The sequence below is a fragment of the Cuculus canorus genome, chromosome 19, assembly GCF_017976375.1.
Source record: "Cuculus canorus isolate bCucCan1 chromosome 19, bCucCan1.pri, whole genome shotgun sequence".
Classification (NCBI taxonomy): domain Eukaryota; kingdom Metazoa; phylum Chordata; class Aves; order Cuculiformes; family Cuculidae; genus Cuculus; species Cuculus canorus.
In genome coordinates this window covers 1,280,455-1,300,589 of record NC_071419.1, presented here as the reverse complement: position 1 = coordinate 1,300,589, position 20,135 = coordinate 1,280,455, and the positions used below count along the sequence as shown (strand labels likewise).

Here is a 20,135-nt window from a genome sequence, read left to right as displayed (position 1 = left end):
GAAAACTGTGCCTGTGTGGGAAAGGAGATGGAGATGTGCTATGTACAGTGGTATAGAAGTGTGGGTGTGAACTGAAGAGCTGCATTCATATTTGGAAAACTGGTGCTGGGAGTTCCAGATACTCAGGAACGTGTAGGGAAGCCGATTCTTTCATTTGGTATAGATAAGTCACTTTATAGCAGTGTATGATAAACCAGACTTATTTGGCATACTTTGAGGCAGAATAAATACAAATATTTTTAATATAACTATTTTTTTTAAAGTAGAAAACCAGTACATCTTATGCAGTAAAGAGTTTCTGCTTCCATTTGGGTGTGACGTGCAAAGCCCAGATGCTGTGCGGGCTCTTCCTGCAATGGAGGCATCTGGACCGCTTGGAAGTTTTGTATAGGGTTTTATGAGATGGCTTTGAAGTCGCCTTTGGATTTGAATCACTTGGATCTTTAGATTGGCTGGGCTGCAGGGTTCTCGGCGTTGTTTCCTCCGACTTCTTATTATGAGAAATGTAAATACTTCAAGCTGTGCTGATGGTTTGAAGTTGGATGAACAGTATCTATATCTGTATCCTCCTCCGTTCCTTTTCCCTGTATTGAGTCAGATATGTTGGCTTTAAAAACTCAGAGTGATGGCTCTGGAGACGAACCATGTGAACAGAGTGGTTACAGCAGGGTTCCACGGATTTTGAGCCCATCTGACACAGGCTTGCTCATGTACTTTGGTCTGACTTGGCTTTCCTCAAACATATAAGAAATCACACTGATAGTTCAGAAGTATCTCTGGGAGGTTTGCTTAGCATTCGTCAGGCACTGAGCTGTGTGCTAATTAAAAGGTATTTATCGGTGCAAAGTGGTGGTGGTTCGGATCACACGTGTATCCGTGTATTTATAGAGACTTTGTTAGGGTTTAAGGTCACGTTAAGCTTTCTGCGAATTGCCCAGGCTGAACAGTTCCCGCTTGCGGGGCTTGGGCTGTAGCAGCAGGGGTTGCAGTTGGTTTTGTACTTCGGTTGTTACGTTAGGTTTTGTCTCCCTGGCTCAAGGTGATGTTTGCTCACACTGTTTGAGGTGGTCAGTTGCTAAAGGTGTCGTGATAGAAATAAACCGTGGAAGCAGTTTGGGTTCTCGGTTGCCTGTGCTAGAAACTTATATTAGGGATTGGCTTAAACTGGATGCTTTGGCCATAGGCTGGGAACAATCAGTCCTTCCTGCCTCTTGATTTTTGGCTCTCCTTTTTCACAAGGGCTCCTCAGACGCTGATCGGGAGCGGAGGCTGTTTGTATTTTGCAGGTCGATTGTCAGCACGCTGGCATACGGTAGGTTTGCTGACTGGCATGCAAAGAGCTGGTTGTGCCCTGGCTGCGGGAGGGAGCCCGCGCAGCCGGCCCTGTAACGGAGCTGCCGTCGCTGGTACAGGCAGGGCACGTTTCCCAGCTGTATGTGGTGTTCCTTATTTCAGTTATGATTTAATGATGTGAAAATGTCTGGCAGTTTCTGTGAAAGTATACATTATGGATGTATTCCCAGCCTATATTTAATCTTCCCTTCATCAGAAATGAATGAATTCTGAGAAGGATAACAGTAATCTTCTTAAATAATTTGGCTTCAGGCTTGAAAGCTTTATTGCATTATAAATTAAAAGGTGAGCATGTTGCTGCATGCTTAGTAAGCAATACAGTAAAATTCCAGGTAGATTTAGTATGTGTTTATTTTTACCACGTGTTTCGTTAGCACCAGTAGTGGCCTGAGAGGTCTGTCGCTAAAGTTTCAAAGACTGTAAAAGTGAATATAGGGAATACTTCTGGGAGTCTCAAAGTTGCAACTGGAATAATACAAAATAAGGTATGTTGGCTTCTTTCTTTATCTGAAACATATGGAAGTGAGAACTAGTTGGGGTAAAATGCGACGGTTGCTGTGCCGTTTGCAGTGTTCTCTCTCTACAGAGGAACCATTGTCACTTTAAATGCTGCTGATTACTCTCCGTCCTCAATGTTGTATGTGAATGTGTTTGATATTTATCTGCATCTTACACAAACATTGTACATAACTGTTTACATGTGGTGGTGTGCTAGAAATTCCATGTACTGCAGTGGAGGTAGGAATAGCCCAGGCTGGCTGGTGGAAAGGAACATTTATCTTATCACATCGATTACTTAGTCATAACTACAAATCACCAAGTGTCCTTGGCACTGATCCTAGGGCTGTTTCATAGGAAACAACCGTGTGAACCCATCTCTTGTAATGGGTGGATGGAACTACAGAGCGTTCAAAGTGTAGTCAGAAGACTTCTACAAACAATTTTGTCCTTTGGTTTGGGACCAAGTTCTAAGGAGATGGTGTTACAATATAGAGGGAAAAGAAACCAACCCCCAACATTTAACTCAAATTAAACCTTTTAAAACCAAGATTAGAAGTAAGCTAATGACCTTCCCCGGGGGTGGTGGGAACTGATGAAAGTAATGGACATACAAAACATTCTATTACAAGTATTGTATAAACTCAAGTTGCATCTGCGGGCACAGTCATGCACTCAGGGAGGGAGAAGGAGTGCTGTGTCAGACTGTGCTGTTTGCAAGTCAGTTTACTAGATTTGCTCCCAAACTAGAATATGGAGTATTTGAAATGACAACCCTACCCCCTTAAAATGGGAATATGGACCTGAGCTAGGAGTAGAGTGGTTTGAAAGAGAGTGGGAACTCTGACACAGATAGTTAATTATTGGCAGAAGGCATTTGTTTTATTGACATCCACAGTGAGATGACTCCGAGTAACTTTAAATAGTTGACTTAATGTCATATTGCTTGTAGGTATGGAACAGTAAATTACAGCATCTGTCACAGTATTTGTTTAATGAATATCAGTTGTTGACACAGTATGAAAAAGCTCTAGGGCTTTTCAGCCCTTTTACTAAACCCTTCTCAGTGAGCAGGTTTGGGGTCCTTGAGAAGCCGGCACTCCCTTATGGGCTGTTCAAAATCAGCTCTGCACAAACTCAGCACAAGCCTTTCCAGGCAACGCGATGCTCATAGAACGGAAGCTGTGAATAAAACACCCGTTTGCTCAGTGGTCTGTGTTAAACATCCGAGTCCCTTTTAGGGGCTCATACATTGCAGGTACAGTTTTTGCTGAGGGCTCTGACTTGTTTTTTTGCATTTTGACTGGGCAGCAGCTGCTTGTAAAATTTGGATTATATAAATACATAAATATAGGTTTGTATTTTCTTATGGTGAGGCCGGTTCCACAGTTTGAATGTTTGTAACCTCTGTTAATCTGAGTTACTTGAGGCTGGATGAGGATAAGCTTCTGAAAGTTCTCAAAAATATCCGTCTGTTAAATGGAATTTTAATAAAGGTTCAGTTAAGAAGACACAACGGGATGTCCTTAGTACTTAAAATACAGATAAAGAAAACTTTTGACTTTGCAACGGAACTGCGTTTGGTGACTGATGCTCTTATTACTTACAGTACCAGATGCAGGGCTTACCCCTTACAGCTTCCCTGGTGTAAACATCTGGGAAAGGTGATTTCTGCAGCTTGTGTTTGTCCTTTAGAGCTGCTGTCGTTGAGGGTGAGTAAAGTTATATTAGATAATATATTAGCACTTTGATCATGGATGGCATTACTAAATCTAACAAACCTGTAACCAGGAGATCTTACGTTGTTTTTAGGAGTCTGTTCAGGCTTCCGTATATTTTATGCTTTCTCACATTTTGCAGACGTACATAACTCCAGCTGTGTGACTTTTCTGTCTGTATCTATAGGTACAGTTTCATCTTGATGCTAACCCTATGATTTTAGCACTATTTCCTGGAGGTGTCTGCGCTCCTCATCGGGTTCCCCATTGCGGTCTGGAGCTGGACAAGCAGCACAGCCCTGCCTGTGTGATGCCCGGCCTGCGGGCAGCTCTGCCGGGGCTGTTCTGTACCCAGCGATGCTGTTTAACTCTGCTCTTGCAGCACTCTCTCCCATCTCGTGCAGTTCAGCAGCGTTCCTCATGGTGTTCCCTTTAACATTCATATTCATGTTTTTTCAGTGTTGGCAGGTGTGTATTTCACACTAACATGAGGGGTTTTTGGATGTTAGGCTGCTATTTGCTTATGGTAATTTCCAGTCATCATAAGGTGACTGTTGAGAGAGACAAGCAGAGGGGAAAAATTGTCAGGCATTTACAGTAAATACTCTCTGCTTTTGGAAACGCTGTCAGAAGTTTAATTGTTAGGTTCAAGTAAGTTTGTCATGTGCCAGACAGAATCAGTCTGCTGTAATGAACGGGTTACGCGCTTCACCAGCAAAAAGGGAGAGTGAGAAACCCAAGGATGCTCAGGATTTCCTGTCACCTTGCACTGCAGAAGGAACGGGGTAGGCTTTTTAACCTAGCCTGTAATTAGGTTTTGCGTGGAGGCATATATTACTGCGCCTGCTTTGCCAGAGCTCTTCAGTATGATGGATGAGATTTAAAGGTTGATCTGACTAAATTGCAATGAGAATACTAACGACAAAGATATTTCTGTTGTGAACTATTCCTACCAGACATCATCGCTGTGACAGAAATGGTGTAAGATAATGGACAATAAAAGTCACTCGGAAATAATACTCTCCTAGGACCAGAGCGCCTTCCCCGCAGCCCATACCCGGCGCTGCAGCGATAATGTAAACATAAGCCAAGATCATCAGTTAAATATATAGGTAATCTCACATAGCATCCTGACAGATTTATTTTATGAGCAGGCAAGAGGAGGAATGTTATTGGGCAGTAGAGAGGGAGAAAGTGTTATTGATGGGGCTGTGTTTGCTTTGTAAAGCAGTCGGTATCTCCAGGCTTTGGGGAGCCTGGGAGCAGGATGGCTCAGGGAGGCAGGAGAGCCTGGGCTCCCAGCACAGCGCTCAGCTGCGGGTATCGACAGCTCGGCTGGGTGCACTGCCGTGTTTTATTCGCTGTTAATCTCAGTTCTTTGTATATGTTAAAGGATGGAGATGTGTGCAGTAGGTTAAGTAACATACTTGACTGCGTTTAAACGGCTCGTGGTTTCTGGAAAGGTATAAAACTCAAGTTTTTGTTCTGTTTTACACAAGGTATCCAAACAGAGCCGCTTGCCTCCCCATCCCAAGTCCTGATGTAGCGAGGGGATAGGAGCAGGGTGCAGGAACTGAGTGGAAAAGCATTTTGATATCTCGCATGAAGTTTGAGGGCATTGGAGCAGGTCAGGGGTACAGAAAGCCCCATGACACCTCCAGCCAGGAATGCTGGGACTCCTCGAGATGGAGTCATGTTACTTTTACAGTAGGAAGTGGTGCAAAAGTGGAAAACCTCGTAGTTTATCCTGCAAAACACTTTTTGTGGCAGTACTTGAGAAAGCTGGAGCTGCTGCAGCTCATTCTGCATGTACAAAGCTGCCGACTGTGGAGTCTCCGGTGCGTGTTGCAGAAGGAGCTGCTCTGTGCGGTGCCACCCCGGGCTGTGTCCCTGGCCGATGGGGATCAGCTTGGCAGTGGCTGTGCTGTTTGGGTTCGCTGGCTCCTCCGATGCTGTGGGCAGCGCCGAGCCGGGCGCTGGGCTCATGCCAGCAGCTGGTGCGTCTGCTGGAGGATGAAGAGTGTTGGTGCGGAAAACAGTTGTAATACTGCATGCTCACACTGCTTTGCTGCCTGCGTTTGAATGCAGGGTCTTATCACATTGGTTATACATCTGGGAGCAAATAATTTGGCCTGTAGTTGGGTTTGCGGCACCCGCAGACACATGGTGATAACCGATTAGACTGGGCACAGCTGTTTGACCAAGCCGGTTCAGAGAGGAGCTGCACCCGGGGCAGCAGGGTGTGTGAGACAGAATGCCAAGATGCTGATGAGGTTCTGCTCTTTAATGAGTATCTTCTAACTAATGATCTTGGCCTTTGCTACAGAGTGCCCTGGGCTGTTCTGCTCAGAGAATCCCACCTGTCAGGTACCTGCAGGGAACCACAGGGCTCGATGGGATTTAGGGTTTTGTTTTGCTCTCTACTGATTCAGGCAACGGAGGGGCAGGACGGACTTGGAGGGTGGAGTAAGGGGTGGCTGAACAGATGTAAACGTTTCTGTATGTTAAAGTTTTCTTCAGCAGTCTGGAATGACTCTTACTTAACATGTTGCAGCTGATGTCCAAACTGACTTAGTTAGTAAAACATAGCTCCCCCTCCTCCTCAGGAGGGAGCAAGTGTCTGGAACGGGGGGGGGGGTGAAAGTCCATAACTCGAGGTGGCTGTGTCACACTGTCATGGTCTTTGCTCAGCATTTTCACTTTTAAAAACATAATTGCAGTATTTTTTTTGCAGTTAGAGTTTAGAAAAAGAGAAAATCTCAAAAACCTCATAGAACTGTGCAGAATTTCATCTCCCTGCAATCAGCGTACCTTTTTTGACATAATAAAGTGTTTTTGTGGCGTTGGCTGCTATTTGAAGACACTCTGGGAAGCCCCTTCCCGGGGATCCCCGTTGCAGTCTGCCTCCGCCATGTGCCTGCCCGTAGCCCAGAATAGCTGAGCTGACAGCTCGGAGCAGGACACGCTGTCCCGCCGGTGTCAGCGGGCTCGGAGCTGGTGTCATGTGAGCTGTGCCGTATCTCTTTTCAAAGCTGATCTTTCGCTCTTACCTCTTCCATTGCTTCCAGCCGTAGCGCTTTAAACAGGAACCAAACTCAAGTGCTCCGATACATTCCTGTGGCAGCTCGGCTGCTCTGAGCTGTTAATTGTCTTCCCGTTGTCTAATCCCTTGTGGTAGGTAATTATACTGTGTGTTCCCTTGTGGCAGCTGGAAAGTTCCCATTCTCTTGGGAATGTCCCGTATCTGTGTTTGATTAGATGTCTCGGGTTCTCCTGTTCAGAAGTAACTCCCTTTTCTCAGAGCTCCAGCCCTTTCCAGAGGGAGGATGCTGTAGATGGGGTGTGTGACCAGTGTTGGGCTACGGAGATTCCACATGGACTGTGTGGACTTGCCTTTTATCTTAAGTCTGTACATGTGGAATTTCTGAATCCCTTTGGAGATAGTGGTGAGAGGCAAGGCTGGCAGTGCCTGTGGTTGCGAGTGGGGTTTGCGCTGCGCTTGCGGACTTGGAAAAGAAAGAGCATGAGTTACACTCTCCCTTCAAGTAAACAGCCTTTCTTCAGATCATGCATAATCAAATAAAGTAGTTCTGGCAGTGTAATGTAAGGTAGAACTTCCACAGCACAGTTTCATGTTGATATTAAAGGCATATTTTTACTTTTTAGGTATCCACCTGGTTACTAAGAAACCTGCGGGTGCCTGATACTGGAGGAATCTTAAAGTCAAACTTGTTCATACTAATAGGGATTATCCTTCTCCCTCTGGAGTTTCGCAGTGCCAGCTTTGTTTCTACTGAGAGCAGCCCATGTGTTGGCCTGTTTGTACTCTGGCTCTCAACTCTTTCCTAGCGGGTGTGTGTTAGAGGGAAGGTTCATTTGCTTTCTCCCCGACACTGTGTGTGCCGTGTGAAGGTGTCTGCTGTTGGGACAGAGCTGCCAGAGCCAAAGGCTTATTTCACCGATGAGTCAGTCAAAAGAACTGAGTACAATTTGCTACAGAAATTCTGCTGCATCATATTTTCTCCCCCACTTCCCTGAAGATTTAGGATACCTTTGTATTTTAAATGGAGAGTAAGGCACTATTAATACACTAATGAGTTCAGGTTGTGCCCTTCACTGAGTGAATACTTGCCAAAACTCTTGAAAAAAGTTTCTGCAAATGCATGTGTTGGCCACAGAATCTTCCCTAGTCACCATTGCACTTCTGGTTGCTGCTTTCAGTGCTGGGAAGACAGTGATGAGACTTCTCTCCCCTCTTTCTTTTGCCTCCAGCAGAAGTGCGAGCAGTGTGGTATGATACCATGGAAGGGCAGCACAACCATCCGCATCATCTAGGGGACCAGAACAACCCTCTCTGCAAGCTGCCGGGGCAGGACTATCAGCATGATCCTCAGGTAAGTGCGTGGGTCTCTTCAGTCTTCTTCCTTCTCTTTGTCCCTTCCATTTATAAAAGATCTGTAGATTTCTTGGCATTTAACCTTTTTTCCTCCTTTTGTTTATAGTGCAGTTACAGGAGTTTTAGGGTATATCCAGTTTGGGATACTGCCAGCCAGACGGTTTCCTGAATCTAGTTTTTTTGATGATAATAAGAGAAAAAGGAAATACTTTGAATTTTGTTTAAAGTGAGTATTTTTAAATCATATTGTAGAAACAAGCACTGTGCTGGCTTTCACTTCTCTTTGATTGCTTGAAAAGAAGGCTAAAAAAAAGCAGTTGATTGTCTAAATGAGTAAATGTACTTTATCTGCGTTTATAATTTAATAATAAATGCTGAGGAGGTGGTTACCAAGTGCAAGAGAAAGTTCATCCTACATGAAACTGAAGGCTGTGTGACTTCATTTCCTGTGAGCCGCTGGAATCTCTCCCATAACGTATTCTCGCTGTTAACAAGTTTCACTGCTGTGGCTGGTGTCTCTCTCCTCCCTGCCTCCTAGCAGAAGTGGGCTAAAACCAGGGTTAAACCTGGATTCAAACTGGTGTTGATAACATCCACTGTAATCATGAAACTCCAATTTTGTGAATTCAGGCTGTTTGCCTTTTTCAGACCGAAGGAGTAAAAGCATCGTGGCAGTGCTGTCAGAAAGCTCCCTCTTGCAGCTGTGCGGCAGCGTAACCTTAGGAAGGTGACTGCAGTTCATTTGGTCATTCCAGGCGGGCAGTCCGGTGGTGATGAAGGTCCTTTGTACAAGAAGGGGTCATTAGCAAAGCTGTATCAAAACACAGTGTAGGATTTGCAGAAACACCGAGTTGCTTGCACGCAGAGTTGAATGGTGTGTGCATCTTAGACAGCACTGCTGGGAAAGTAACGCTGTATGGAGCAAAGCCCCCCTCTCCTAATGTAGCAATTTGTCATATTAAGTCATTTAATAATAATTGAATCCCCTTGATTAATCTCCTAGAATTAGCCAGTTGCATTTCGAGCAATTAGGGTTAATTACTGCCTCATTTGGCAGGATAGAGCCCCTGTAATTATTTCATGAACAAGATTAGGAAGTGTTCCTGTGCAGCAGATACATTCATGGCATCTTGGAGCACATGTTAGAATTTGTAATGACATAGTTAAGTGTAATTAGTAGCTAATAATCTGTGTTCTGCTGTAACGCTGATGCTGAGTGGGCTCATTTTGCTGTATGGTCATTGTTTAGTGAGACCTCCCCTCTGCTCTGTTAATACTGGAGTGGTGGTAATGGAGGTCTCCGAGTGCATTAACTGTTCTGAGAATGATCCAGTCTGGAATTAGGATTCAGAAAGACTTTCTTTTGGGTTTGTTCTTAAAATAAATCTAAAAAAATGCTTAATAACAAAAATATACGGCGCACCAGAGAATGGACAAAATGCCTCTCCTCAGCAAACTCTATTTGGCATTAACACACATGGACTATTTCGAGGGCAAGCCACCCTACAGTGATGGCCCGACGGGATTGCTTATTACATAGTTCTGATTTTCCATTTTGCAGGAATGTAATTATAGATCACTTCCCATTTTCTTGTGCCTATCACCTGGAAGGGTCCCAGATTGCATGGTTTCTTTATTCTGCAGACAGAAGTAATGCAGAGGAAGGTAAAATTGGCCTAACTTCTCTGACAAGAAGTGTCACCTGTAGCCAGGATCAAAGCTTAAGCGGAGAAAACAGGACTTGAGCTCTTAGTGTCTTAGATGGGGGGGGGGGGTTTGTTTGGAGTGGCCCACTCTTCCTTCCAGTCGCTTCATCCAGAACTGCTGTGCCTCCCCAAAGGGGCCGGAGCAGCAGCTCCTCCAGTAGAAAGCTTTCCTGTTGTTGTGTTGCTTCCTAAAGCTTTATGTCCCCTTCCACAGAGGTGTTTTGTGGTTTCCAACTACTTAGTGCAGAGCTATGAGTACGTATATCAGACCTCTCTCTCTGTCTTTAACTTCCATAGTTTAGTAACAAGATGATACTTATGAATAATGCTTCCGGTTTAGAAGTTTTCTAATTAGAGTAAGTGAATGTATGAATATGAAAAGGACCCACTGAAATCCCAGTTTGGCTGCTGGTTCCTCCCCTGCCCAGCGTTGAATTCCATCAGCGGGAGGCAGAAAATTTTCTAGTAACGTTCAAGTGGAAGTGTCAGTTATTTAAGTCTCTGGATTGCTTGCTGCTATAAACACCAGGAAATAAAAGTTATTTAGAAGTGTATCAGTGATATAAAGATATGGAGCTATAATTTTTGACTTATTTTTCGTACTATATAAGCATAACTCACTTTTAAATAACCTTTTTACAAACTCGCAGAGCCGTTCATGGCAGTTTTGTTTTGAACCGCAAATTGAAGGTAGATGTGAACTGATCATCTAGCAGCGAAGACTCTTCAATTTATCATTTCCTGAAACACTTATATTATTTCTATGTTAATATTAATTTCTTTGTGAATACCACCGTGGTCTGCGGTTTTCAAGCTGGTGTTTCTCTCTTCCGTTGCCATGAGCTGGTGCAGCATCTGCCAGTAGGGATGGTGAGACTTTGAGATTCAAACCAAGTTCTTCAAACTTTAAATTTTAAATTCTCAGTAATGGGTCGGATTAAGGATATTTCATGATGACTGTGCAGTCTAGTCTTGAAGCTGCAAACTGAAAAACCCAATGTATTCTTCAATAATTACTTTACTGCCTGTTTGAAGGGTAATCCATATTTTAAAAGTTTCCTTGGCTCTTGTGAGCTTAGAAGTTCTTTTTTTTAATCATTCTCTTCTAATGTGTTCCCATACGTTCACACTGGAGTTTCAACCTCAAAGTATGCAAAATTCTCTTCAGGTAGGCATTATGGAATGGGGGTGGGTGTATAATTTGGGACATCATAAAGTGGTTTAAAACGCTGATGCTGATAGTAAATCATTGCTTATATCGTGTACGTGTTCAGCCGGGGGACCGAAGCTTCCCCGTCTACTGCTGCAGATGTCTTCTAAAGGTAAAATTAGTTTACGGTAAATGTCATTCAGATGAAGTATGAGCTTTAGAAGCAAGGAAACCATTGCTCTAAAATTAATGATGCATTGCAAATATCAGAAAAAAACCCTTATATCCAGCAGAAAGATAATTAAAATTCAGGTCAGAAGTGTATGACTTAGTCGGGCTAAATTTTTTAATGAGATTTCAGAAAATTAATTGGGCGAGTATGTTTTTACTCTTCTAAAGAATATTTCATTTCATGGCTTTACCGAAAAGATGCTTTTATTGGCATCTGAAGATTTGTAGCACTGACTCATTAACTGTTGGTTAACCAGTCTGTAACGATTTTTAGGTTCATTACAAATAATGTCTCGTGCCCTTGTAGCCGTAAGTGTGGAATGGTGCCTCGTGCTGGTTGTCCACATGCCAATGAGACAGCACTAAAGCAACTGATTTTATTGTTAATTACCATTAGCACTCAGCGTTTATATATTGTGCAATTAGCAGAGAACATTCCCCTTTTTTCAGCTCATTCAGTCTTGCTGTTTCCATGCTTCCGGCAGCAGCGGTGGTACTGATGTTGCTCTGCAGTGCATTATCATAGTATGGATAGTTTATCTGACTCTTGGAACGCTCCTCACCTGACCCGTTGGGTTAGAGGTGTGGGAAGGGCGGCTTGCACAGTTTTCTCAGGGCTGCTGGTTTTCCCCAGCTCTTAAATAATTGTGGAAAGGTAAATGTATTGGCAAAACATTAATTGTCCTGGAGATCATAGAATGGATTGGGTTGGAAGGGACTATAAAGCCCATCCCATTCCACCCCCTGCCATGGGCAGGGACACTTCCCACTGGATCAGGTTGCTCAAAGCCCCATCCAACCTGGCCTGGAACACCTCCACAGCTTGTCTGGGCAGTCTTTCTGCAGAACAGTTTTTTTTTCCTTGTTCTTCCTTTTCCCAAAATTCAAGTTCTGAGCTGTACAAGTATTGTAAGACTTCAGCTGGGGTTACGTAGCTGCCCTGCTGGCACGTGGTTATTGCCGTGTGAAGGGTTTGGGGACATGGTGTCAGGTCTCCAACTGTAAGGTTTGGCACGTTTATACCTCTGCAGGCACGAAGTCGACGCTGGTGGCACTGTAATGGGCATCCCTGACACTACGGAAGCGTAAGGACGGCATACATACGGAGCACAGGACTTTTCTAATCTTGCCATCCTCTGTACTTGCCTAAGTTGTGTTATGATTTGGTATACAGAGACTCCTGGTCAGTAATTAAACTTCTTGTCCTTGCAGTGTAGCTGTTCACGCGTGTCTACAAGATAAATTAGCCAAAGTTTTTATTTTCTTGGGTTTTTTTTAGTCTTATAAAACTTTATAGATTCTGTTTTGCAGAAGATCTCGTAACAGCTCAACATTTGCGGCTGAAAGTTCTGGCAAAGTGCTCTGTTGAGCGCCGTGACGAAGGCTGTCGTTGCGTACTCTGCCAGCTCTGAGACTGCTGCTCTTGCATCAGTGATTAAAGAGCACATGGATGCTGGAGACATTGTCCAGAATAGCTTGTTCTAGGAATAACTTCGGCATTTCTTCTTAAAAATGAATAGTCTCTTTATTTGAATGGAGAGTTAATTGACTTTAATCTTTGTGGTTTTGTTTTTTTTTTTAACGGAGTAGTGGAAGAATGAGACTTCATTGTGTGATAAAGAGAACAGCCTTTGTCTGCAAACGGCTTCTTCACAGTCTGTCCCCTTCCTACAGTGCCTGGGAACAGCAGTGTGCACGCAGCCCGTTTGGTTTGTGCCTCTAGAGGGCCAGGGACTGGCTTGTTCGGGTTTTTCTTTTCTCCCCCCTCCTTTTTTTTTTTTTTCCTAGCTGAAGCTCCATCATTGACTTCGAAACCTATTCAGAGACAGTGGCTTGGTTTTCCTGTGTTCATGCAGACCTGAACCCTTCACTGAGCCTGAATCTGTCCTAAAAATGAGAAAATCCGTTCTTGATGAATAGGTTTGCAGGTGACGGTGGCATCTGATTTTAGGCACGTATCTGTGTGTGAAAACTCTGAGGCTGGCCGAAATAAAGGTCATGGTTTATTTGAATGAATGAGGTATTGGTTCTTTGAAAGCTTTATGTAAACTTTGGAATTCCCCTTGTCAAAAGTTACATGTACGTCGGGCCAGACTGCAAGGCTGATGCTCGGAGGCAGGAGGTGTTTCTTAAATACAGGCGCATGGGAAAATGGACTGCGCAGTTGATGGGAGCGTTCTGGCGTGGTTTGGTCTAACGTGGGTGTGCTCTTCAGTTCATACCGTAATCAAACATCCTCTAGCCTGTATGAAAGCTCCATTACTTTAATTAGGTCTGATAGGTTGTGATAGCAAATGCAAATCTAGGTCATTGCATATGTAAATGTGCAGCTGTAGTCCTGGAGGATGCCAGAACATATCAGCTGAGGTGTCCAGGCATCACCCGGCATTAACTCCAGCACAGCAAGCAGACCTTCTGTGCTACCCGTGTGAAAGTGGTGAGGACACACATCCACTCTGTCACTCGCCTAACGTTTGTTTACATTTTTAAGTTAAGAGGTTGCTAGATATTTCTTGGCACATACTTAAAATATTAATTTACAGTTAAACCCTCTTGGGTTAAACATGCAATTTAATGAGGGCAAGTGGATACTATCCTCGCGAGCAGCATGGATGTCGTCCTTTAAAAAGAAAGTTTTGTGGTAGTTGCTTCGAAAGTTATCGGTAAAACTCCTGCCTCCATTGTGAATGTTAACTCTCGAGTTAGAATTCTTTTGCTTGAACTGTCTTACTGCTCAAGGGCAGCATGGCTTATGAGACACGCACTCAGGGTTAGGGAAATGCTTTGATTTCTTTCTGGTTTTTAATCAGGACAGAGTGGTTTGTGATTTTTCTATACGGACACCTTTGGTTTGGCTGGGCAAAGCGATCTGACTGGACAGCTCGTATTATTTGCATCGTAGCTCATCGAATATACTGCAAAACTTAGAAAAATGAATCCTGAATCTTCATCTAAGCTGCATTATAGCTTGCAAATGTGGAGTAACTTCAAGTGCAGCACAGCTACAGAGCATCCCCTGCCTTTGCTGGCCACCACAGCTTTGACTGCAGCCGTGGCTGTGGGTGAGGTGGGAACTGGGCCTCTTTCCGAGTGTAGGGGAGACAGCAAGCTTTCTTATTTGTGTGGGTAAATGCTCCTGAATTAAAAGTCTTGGCTGTGTTGTCTTTAGCCTAGAGAAGTGAAAACCATTTCTCACAGTTTGAGAATATTTCAGTGCTCATGGTGCAGTGGAAAAATTTACATGTGGCCTTGGCATTTCAAAAATAATTACTTGAAGTGTCATTTCATCTGAAAAGGAGCGGGTTTGCTCTTTTAGGGAACTTAAGCTGAGAAAGCTGAAGATCACCATGGCCTGAAGTTAAATTTCCTGCTCTGTGCCTGCTCGAATCAGCAGGCAGTGGATGGACGTGATGGTGTTGCGTTTTGTCTTCTCTGGCGTTCGTAACCACAGATGCTCTCTGGTTTAGCAGCAGTCCCCTCTCTTCACGTCTGCGGGGTGTTATCCACAGTCAGTGCTTGGCGCTGGGCAGTGGGGTGGAAGTGCCGGGTGAGCCCCAGCAGCGAACAGCTCGTCACTGCCAGAGGAGGGGAGATGACAGCGGAAAGACCCGGTAGTCTTTTCACTGTCTGCTTTTCGATTCACATCTGCATCTTTCTGTAATTGGTGTTTATAAAACATAATCACTTCCAGCAAAAGAACAGCTTTTGTCATGGGGACTTCTGTGTTTCTTGTGATGGAGAGGCTGTAAAGGTGACAGTCTTGACAAACTAGCTTGTCTTGGCCCCTTGATGCAGTTTGTGGGTCAGAAATTACTATTTGGGGGATTTTATCGGTGATTTTTCCTGAAAACATCAAACTTTACAGCTTTGTCTACAAAACCTTTGCCAAAGAACTGTGATGGCAGTTCAGAATAGCCCAGACAGCTTGGAATCTGGAAGCTTTTCCAAATATCTGATTGATACTTCATATCGTTTGTGGAATAGAAGTCCATTTTATTTCTTTTGCAAAGTGAAGAGCCTGAACTTATTTACTCATCAAAATAAATATTCACTGTGAGAGTTCCTCGCCCTGTCCTGTCTAGTGCTGGCAGAAGGTGTTTGACTGGAAGCTTTACCTGCGTTTTCAATCTTGCTTCCAGCCCTCTGGCTTAGGCAATGGCAGTGGTGGGTTTTGATGGAAGGGCTCATGATGCTGAAGCTTGAAAATATTCTACTTGGTTGTGAATGGCACCTTTAATTAATTTTCGTAATTCCCCTTTTAAACATTGGTTAGCAGTCCTGTTAATCACAGAAGAGACTGGAATGGCTCTGGGGAGCCATTCCTGGTCCATGGAGTCTGTAATCCTCGTTACGCCGTGTCTACCTGCCTGGCTGGGCGTTTACCTGGGATGCGCAGAAGTATATCTGCATCTCCCCAGAGACACAGGCAGGCAACATTGATGAGAGGGTGTGTAATGAGGGAGGCAGTAGTTTGCCACTCATTAGTTACTTACACGGAATGGGAGACACAACTTCCTTTTTTAAAAAGTCATTTAACTCAATTCAGCCGGTGTTGCTAACACAGTTACTAGGAATAATGCATTTATGGTCAGAAGTATCTATAGACTGATCAGCCTCGATTAAATGGTTGGCCATCAGAAATGAGAGCAAGAGGATGTGCATGTTCGGTGATCTTAACTGTTCTGTACATTTCTTTCTAGCTGTTACCAGTTTTATGCTTTGGTTTGGTTCATATTGTTACACAAGTCTCTACATGTGTGTGCTCTCGCAGCTGTGTGCTGCATTTTTATATCGTGACTGATTTGGTCCAGGATTGTCTGAGGTGGACAAAGAAAACTGGAGGAGGAAAGAGGAAAGCCAGGCCACTCTGTTGTTCATTGAACACTAAATCAGCACCAAATGTCTTTGTCTTTCTTGCTGGGAAGTCCTTACTGTGAGGAATTTGCCCTTCGGAATAGGATTAGTCATAGAAACTGGTAGCCGCGGTCAAAAAACAAGCCAGTTTGGGAATGCAAGTTCGTGTTTCTGCATCACTTTTTCTAGTTCATTGATTTAATTTCTTTTGACTTGAACAGAGACATTTAACATCGTACCCGTATCGCTGCACACTGGCAGATTTTCAGATAGAGAAAAAGATTGGGCGAGGACAATTCAGCGAAGTTTACAAAGCAACTTGTCTTCTGGACAGAAAACCTGTGGCGTTAAAGAAAGTTCAGGTGAGCAGTTCAAAGTCTTACTCTTTAGCAAGCAGAACGGGAATGTTTCAAGTGTCTACACAGATTACTTTGAGTCCAATGCCTCTTCAGTGTTCATTTGTCAGCAGAAATAATGCAATAAAATGGCTATAAATTGAGAGCTCAAGGTTTGAGAGCACTGGGTGATTGAGTTTGATTTTTGCATTAAAACACCCCAACACTCTGCTTTCTTATTTTGTTCAGTTGGGGTTTAGAGGTAGGGGTTTTAATAAGGAATAAAGAATAATGCTTCTCAAAGCAGCTTTGCAAATACCGGTTGTTAGTTGATCGGTGTTAATACTGATAATACAATGATACTGATCCAGGTTAGTTTTGCAGTGCTCATCTTGCATCGGGACGTGAGGCCAAGTTGTATCCACTGTGTCCACGTTCTCCCTGTAGCCCATGTGGGACCCCATTTCCATTTTGTGGCACGTATTCGCACTGCATGGCCTTTATCCCTTGTCGTCTTGGAGAGGGTTTATGTTTCTGAATCAGAATTACGTAGCAGTAGTGCAAGTCCATATTTATTTTTAATTTCACTTTTTATTTTATAGAAAGGGCTCACTAACTTATTGTTAAATGTGTGTGAAAGAGCAGGGCCCCGCTGGCCGCAGCCGTCCAGCTGGGGGGCTGCCAGCTCGACACCGGTGACTCATCAGGACAAAGAGCACAAAGGGGAAATGCCTGCGCTTGCTGCGGAGCTGCAGAGGAATTTCTGAACAACTTCCGTGCAAGCAGCATAGATTTATAATTTTGCATAAAGTATTGCGCAGTGTTCAGTGTTTTATTTGAAGAAATTTGCCTTTTTATGCTTCAATGGATCCTTTAAACTGTTGTTTCTAGTGACTTACTCTGATCATGAGAATATTAACGCTCAGTATTATTGTTAGTAATTACAGAGAAATCTGTGGAAGCTATATTTCTGCTTAAATGAAAAAAGTAAACATTTTATCTTTTATTTACCATGTAAAATCAATAGTAACTAAACTGTTTTGAAAATCACAACAGCAAATTTACAAACTAATATCTTTATTTTTGTGCTGCTTAGAATGTTGCCTACAGGTTCTAAAATTAATCTTACCCTATTGCTAGCCCTTTAGTGGTTCAAAATAAAGAAAACATTGATCTTCCTTTGATCTGAGGATTGTGTGTACTCGTTATGGTACAGGATGTAGAGACTGGGGTAGGAAAGACCAATTTCTTGTTAAAATACAGAATTATGTTTTGTTGTTGCTGTTTAATTTTTATCTGTTTTTGTCTTTGAAGATTTTCGAAATGATGGATGCCAAGGCCAGGCAAGATTGCATTAAAGAAATTGATCTCTTGAAGGTAAGAATTGTTACAATGACTTATTCTGGCTTTTGTTATGAGGTAAAACCAAATGCTTTCAGGTTGGCGCCAGTCGTTTGCCTGTTATGGCAGATACAGCTTATATGGCACGCACAAGGTCGTCACAGACCGTGCTGTCTTCTGCAAGGCAGGATGACTACACGGTGTGGGAGTTTTGGCTTAAAGCTTTATGTTTTCTGCCATAGTCTAAGGAATCTGAGGTCTGAGTATGTTAAGAAGTCAGTTTGAGTCTTGTTACTTTGCAGATGCAGAGGGGATGTGTTTCTTAGTATTGCCCATAGCTCACTTCCTTCAAACGACTGCTGGTTTTCACATCAGAGCCAACCAAATCCATTTGGATTTATCCCAGATGCGCGTAGCTCAGCTTCTGAGCAGATCAGCAGATGATGAATGAGAAGTTAGCAAAGTTGAACTTGCCAGCTCTGGAGTGGACGATGCTGTTGTGGGCAGCGTGGTCGGCAGCAGGTGCTGGTGCTGGCGCTGGCTGCTCCCGCGGGCACAGCTACCCGGGGCTTGTCTGGAGGAGGGGAGGACTGGCGTGGCAGCATTAGCAGCTGCAGCACGTGCCGCTCCGTGCCCTCACATGAATAACTTGTCAAATCAATATATCTGCAACTCATCTTCTGCTGATCTGTCATAGAATCATAGAATCATTAGGGTTGGAAGGGACCTCAAAGATCATCTAGTTCCAGCGCCCCTGCGATGGACAGGGACACGTCCCACAGGCTCAGGCTGACAATCGCTCCCGCGCTGCCTGTTCTCCCAGCTTCATGGAAGTAACCAAAGGGCTGATGGGGCTGTGTTGGGACAATCAGGAAAAGCTGCCTCATCAGAGTCAGGCACGAGTCCCATCTTGAGGCCGGGCGGTAGATGTTCCCATTTCTGCAGCGCAGGGTGGAATTGTCCATGCCTGGACGTAGGAATGTTTTAAAAGCTCTTGCTGCAGAGTGCATGTGATCTCTGGCCCAGCTTTTTATGGAATTTCATGGAGTTTCGTGTTCTGTTGCGAGCTTTGCACACTTTGCTTTCCTTTAGAACAGCATGTGTGCAGCTTCAGGAACATGTTTTTCTCAAATGAATGACTCAATTTGAATTTAAGCATTTTTAGTGTCTTTCTATTAAAAAATAAAATAGGTTTCGCTTCTGGGTTTATCAGTTGAGAGTTGTTCTTGTGTGTAGAAACAGTGAAGTGTGTGAGGATGCAGTTCCGCACACTGTTTCAGTCTCTTTAAATCTTGCTCACCTTCACTGTTTTCCATCACTCTGATGTCATTTGGAATATTTATATTTTTAAAACTTTCTTGCTACTTTCAAATTCCAGTGTCTAGTATAAGGTATTTATAGACTATTAGTGAAATAACTTGCTGTAGGAGCTTTCCTTTCCCTGCTGTTTTCATTTCTGTTGTAGAGCATAGAGGAATTTGTGAAAGAGTTGCACAGACTTGCTATAGCTCATTCCTGTCAAAATAATACTTTATCTTTTTTGATCAAAGACTCCTGTGTGACCATGGAAACAAAGGGGATTTTGTAACGTGTACGTGAATTATAATTTTTCAAAATTAAACAGAAGGCAGACAAAATTGTATATAGCTTTCGGTGTAATTCTGGCTGAAGGGTTTAGGTAGAGCAGCTCAGTAACGTGGCTGTAATCAGCATCTGGGCTGCCAGGGCCCCACTCGCTCATTTGAAGGTGCCTTACCCTTCCGCATGCCTCTTGCCGACAGCGCTGCCGTGCATACACATCGGACATTAGCTGCCAGCAAACTTTTAGGATGCATTTAAGGAATAGGAAATGTCATTAACCCAAGATAAAGAGTTTGCAACGCTTTGTGCATGTAAGGATTTGTGAGAATGAATATTCTTTCCTTCTAACAAAAGGAAATTCAGGCAGCCGTTCCCGTGCTATGTGAATATATGAGTTATTAAAACCCAGAGCTAATATATTTCTTTAAAATGAGTTTGACAAAAGGAGGAGTGGCAAATGGAATTTTGGCTTATCCAGAGCCATCTTCCTGGCTGTTCTGGGAAAACAAAGTTCAAAGAGCAACGAAATAAATCGTAGAAAAAAATTACCTACTTCTGCCTTCACACCGCGACAGGGTCATGGGTGTGTCCTGTGGCTTCCAGCAGAGAGAAGAGTCCAGTAGGGCTCCTCCTGGAGCACCTTCCCCTCCGCGGAGCCTCGGCAGAGAGCGGTGTCACCTTCTGCTGCTGAAACGGGAGTCCTAGCAAAGATCTCGTCAGCAGAGCTACCGCAGAAGTTAGCGCAGTGGCACGGGTGGTTTGTTTGCTTTTAGTTTTATACAGCTTGATCCTAATAGAGTAAACATCTCTCCTCAGACCTAACGAGTTCCTGTCAATAAAAAGTGTGCACACTTTCTTTCAGAGAAATACTGTTTAATTCTTTGTACCAAGGAAGCAGCGCTTGGGTCTGAGGAAGGTGGAATTGGTTCTATGCAGTGAACAAAGTATGGGCCAGGGTGCAGGAAGGGCAAA

At 43.7% G+C, this 20,135-nt stretch overlaps 1 protein-coding gene across 4 annotated transcripts in view; it reads left to right on the top strand.

The window, feature by feature from the left end:
* The window catches only part of NEK6 (NIMA related kinase 6), a 55,503-nt gene that overhangs the window by 11,941 nt on the left and 23,427 nt on the right, over positions 1–20,135 (top strand). The window contains exons 1-4 of one of the 4 annotated variants that reach the window (XM_054083779.1): positions 1,266–1,312; positions 7,845–7,963; positions 16,128–16,268; positions 17,556–17,618. In XM_054083779.1, coding sequence (XP_053939754.1) covers positions 7,871–7,963; positions 16,128–16,268; positions 17,556–17,618 — 297 coding nt within the window. In that variant the 5' untranslated portion in view covers positions 1,266–1,312; positions 7,845–7,870. Of the gene's footprint in view, positions 1–1,265; positions 1,313–6,724; positions 6,744–7,841; positions 7,964–16,127; positions 16,269–17,555; positions 17,619–20,135 lie in introns of those variants that run through there. The other 3 variants (XM_054083780.1, XM_054083778.1, XM_054083777.1) reach the window with 3 other exon arrangements.